Source organism: Galeopterus variegatus, unplaced genomic scaffold, assembly GCF_000696425.1.
Source record: "Galeopterus variegatus unplaced genomic scaffold, G_variegatus-3.0.2 Scaffold11351, whole genome shotgun sequence".
Classification (NCBI taxonomy): domain Eukaryota; kingdom Metazoa; phylum Chordata; class Mammalia; order Dermoptera; family Cynocephalidae; genus Galeopterus; species Galeopterus variegatus.
In genome coordinates, this window is record NW_007737462.1 from 9,655 (window position 1) to 13,288 (window position 3,634).

A 3,634-nucleotide genomic window follows, 5' to 3' on the forward strand; every position below is an offset into this window, starting at 1 on the left:
ATTGATGTGGCCAAAGTCAACACCCTGATCAGGCCTGATGGAGAGAAGAAGGCATATGTTCAACTGGCTCCTGATTATGATGCTTTGAATGTTGCCAACAAAATTGGAATCATCTAAATTGAGTCCAGAGGGTCAATTATAAATATACATTTATTTTCACCATTAAAAAAAAAGGGCAATAAAGGCAATTAAGTAGGTGATTGCTAAGGTCCCTTTAAGCTTTCAGATTTTTTTTAAAAATTCTGATTTGCATGTTTATGTATCTAATGTTTGAAAATTATTCTCTGGCACTATTATATTTGGAGATAGCAGTTATGCAGGGATTTTTTAAAAATATATATGTACATGTAAGTGTATGAATGAAATACACATGAAGACTTTTTAAAATTGATATAAATTATCCATGAGTTACTTTTGATAATAAGTTGCAGTACAGTTGACCAGACGACTGGCTCCTGATTATGATGCTTTGAATGTTGCCAACAAAATTGGAATCATCTAAATTGAGTCCAGAGGGTCAATTACAAATATACATTTATTTTCACCATTAAAAAAAAAGGGCAATAAAGGCAATTAACTAGGTGATTGCTAAGGTCCCTTTAAGCTTTCAGATTTTTTTTTTAAAATTCTGATTTGCATGTTTATGTATCTAATGTTTGAAAATTATTCTCTGGCACTATTATATTTGGAGATAGCAGTTATGCAGGGATTTTTTTAAAAATATATATGTACGTGTAAGTGTATGAATGAAATACACATGAAGACTTTTTTAAATTGATATAAATTATCCATGAGTTACTTTTGATAATAAGTTGCAGTACAGTTGACCAGACTGATACTCTGCAAGAGCTGCTCAGTTCTAATAGTTCTGACAGCTATTGTTTATGCAAAGCTCAAAAAGACTGAGATAGTGAACAAAGTTAGTTTACATACACCCTCATCCTTAACCTGTTATTACTCTTTGAGTGATATTAAGGCATTTTACAGATATGAGAATTGAGGATCTGGCCACTAGCAAATTTGGAGCACAGGTCTGACTTCAACTACACTATATTTTTATTGAAAACCTACATCACCAGTAAGACAGTTCTTTAAGGTGATCTATTCTTAAAGAACTGTGAATAGAAAGAGGTTGTGGTTCTACAGATGTTTAACATGTTGGCAAGGTCAAGCTTTGGTTATTAAATTCATTATTCAGTTATAGAATTATACCTACAAGTAGTAAAATGTTCATTTATACAGATCATTGTAAAAGACTAGAAAGTTCATATCACCCAAGAGAAATGAAGACAAAGGTCCTTATTAAGAGTTCCTAGATAATTCAAATCCCTTTCTTAATTTACATCTGTCTACTCCAAGCTGAACTTTCCTCTAAAATCATTGCAGTCTAAAGAAGGAAAGTAGTGGCTTGAAAGAAAAGGGGAATAAAAAGACCTCGTGTTATCAGTGCAAATCAAGATGCATATAATAGTGTAAAGGGTTAGAAATCTTGATTCTCATTTGATTTTTAGAATAGGATTTTTAGGTAATGCATGTATAAGGTAATGGTCTCCAGCCAGGGGGCAAAAGCCCACAGGTAGAGTGGCAATAGCTCATCTAATCAACTTTAATCACTGCTTAAGTATGAGATTGTATACTTTAATGATTTTAGAGCTAACAGGTGGTTGTCATACCAATCCTTTTAAGAGATTTTAAGAATTGTTGAAGGGAAAGATGTGAAAAAATGCTTGCTAAGGACAAGCTGTCTGTTGGTGGAAACTTTAGAGACAATTATACTTAGATTTAATCATAAGAAGGAAACTTTTGCTTAAATCATTTGAGAAGAGGTTATATTTTAGATAATGATGCCGTTTGACCAACTTAGCTTTTCACAAATTGTACTTTGGAATGTCACATTGTTAATTTTACTGACGCCGTTTGACCAACTTAGCTTTAAACAAATTGTACTTTGGAATGTCACATTGTTAATTTTACTGATGTTACTAGTTTCCATTGTTTAAGCTATATCTAGCCATAGATAACTTTTGTTACACTGCCCATGTATTTGTGTCCTTTTGAAATGATTGAATCAACTGATTTTTCTTGTGAAATTTCCTTGTCTTTACAATAAAAAACAGAAGCTAACTTTGAATTGGGCCTGCACCCAGTTTTCTCCTTCTAACAGAGGAGTTGCTGAGGTACAGTCCCTTCGGGCTTCTCATGGCATTCATGTTGCTTTGAATAATCCTTTTTTTTTTTTTTGTCTTTTTTCGTGACCGGTAAGGCGATCGCAACCCTTGGCTTGGTGTCACCCACACCGCGCTCAGCCAGTGAGCGCACTGGCCAGTCCTATATAGGATCCGAACCTGCGGCGGAAGCGCCACTGCGCTCCCAGGGCTGCACTCTCCCGAGTGCGCCATGGTTCCGGCCCTGAATAATCCTTTTTTACATCTCCTTTACACAGTGAGAAATGTAACATAATAGTAACATGGCAAACTCCCAAATTCCTTGGGTGATGTGAAGGTTAATTCTAGGTGTCAACTTGATTAGATTAAGGAATACTGAGAAACCCCAGGGCTGCACTCTCCCGAGTGCACCATGGTTCCGGCCCTGAATAATCCTTTTTTACATCTCCTTTACACAGTGAGAAATGTAACATAATAGTAACATGGCAAACTCCAAAATTCTTTGGGTGATGTGAAGGTTAATTCTAGGTGTCAACTTGATTAGATTAAGGAATACTGAGAAACCTAGTAAAACAATCTTTTGAGGTGTGTCCATGAGGGTGTTTCCAGAAGACATTAGCATGAAAGCATGAGTGGACTGGGTGGGAAAGATCTGCCCTTAATATTGGCAGGAACCATCCAATCTGCTGGAGGCCTGGTGAGAATAAAAAATGGAGAAAAAAGGTGAGTTGCTCCCTCTTTCTGCTTGAGCTGGGATACAATCTTCTCTCCTGTCTGTGGACATCAGAGCTTGAGAGTCTTCAGCTTTTTGTTTCCAGGACTTACACCCAAGATACCATCAGCTTCCCTGGTTTTGAGCCCTTTGGACTTGGGCTGAGCAACACTACCAGCATCCAGTTTGAGGATGGCCTATCATGGGACTTCTCTTCACAATTGTGTGAGCTAATTCTCCTAATAAATCCCCTTCATATATTTATAACATATCCTATTGATTCCATCTCTCTGGAGAACCCTGACTAATACAAGTGATGTGCACAATTTCCCCCTTATCATGCCTTATTGGTTCCATTTAAGTAACAAACAAGTGTAAAGGACAGCTCAGCAGTTCCCAGGATTTTTGCTGTGCACTCTAACGGGGAATTCAGGTTGCCCTAGATTTGTGTTTATCACCAATTCTATCTGCAGATAAACCATGAGGCAAAATACCTATAATGTGAAAATACAGATTTTCAAAAAGCAATCTGGCAGGCTTATTTGGAGCTGGGTTTTTGGCTTCTCAGAAATGTTTGAACTAACAACTGAAATTGCAGTTTGGATTATCCCAGAGGAAATGCATCCCTGCTCTCCACCTCTACTTACACAGATTAGTTATAGATCAAGACATAGACCAGGTTCCTGGTTTCCACTCCTCGAATTAGGAAAACAGGGAGATATAACATCTATGGAAGAAGTGATAAGGGAAGAAAGGA

General features: G+C 36.9%; 1 protein-coding gene across 1 annotated transcript in view; it reads left to right on the forward strand.

The window, feature by feature from the left end:
- Positions 1–117, forward strand: part of LOC103610587 (60S ribosomal protein L23a-like) — a gene marked incomplete at its 5' end in the record, with an annotated part of 1,788 nt that extends 1,671 nt beyond the window's left edge. Inside the window, one exon of the mRNA XM_008594729.1 lies at positions 1–117. This exon is cut by the window's left edge and continues 9 nt beyond it. Within this exon, the coding sequence (XP_008592951.1) occupies positions 1–117 (117 nt within the window).
- Between the last annotated feature and the right edge of the window lie 3,517 nt (positions 118–3,634).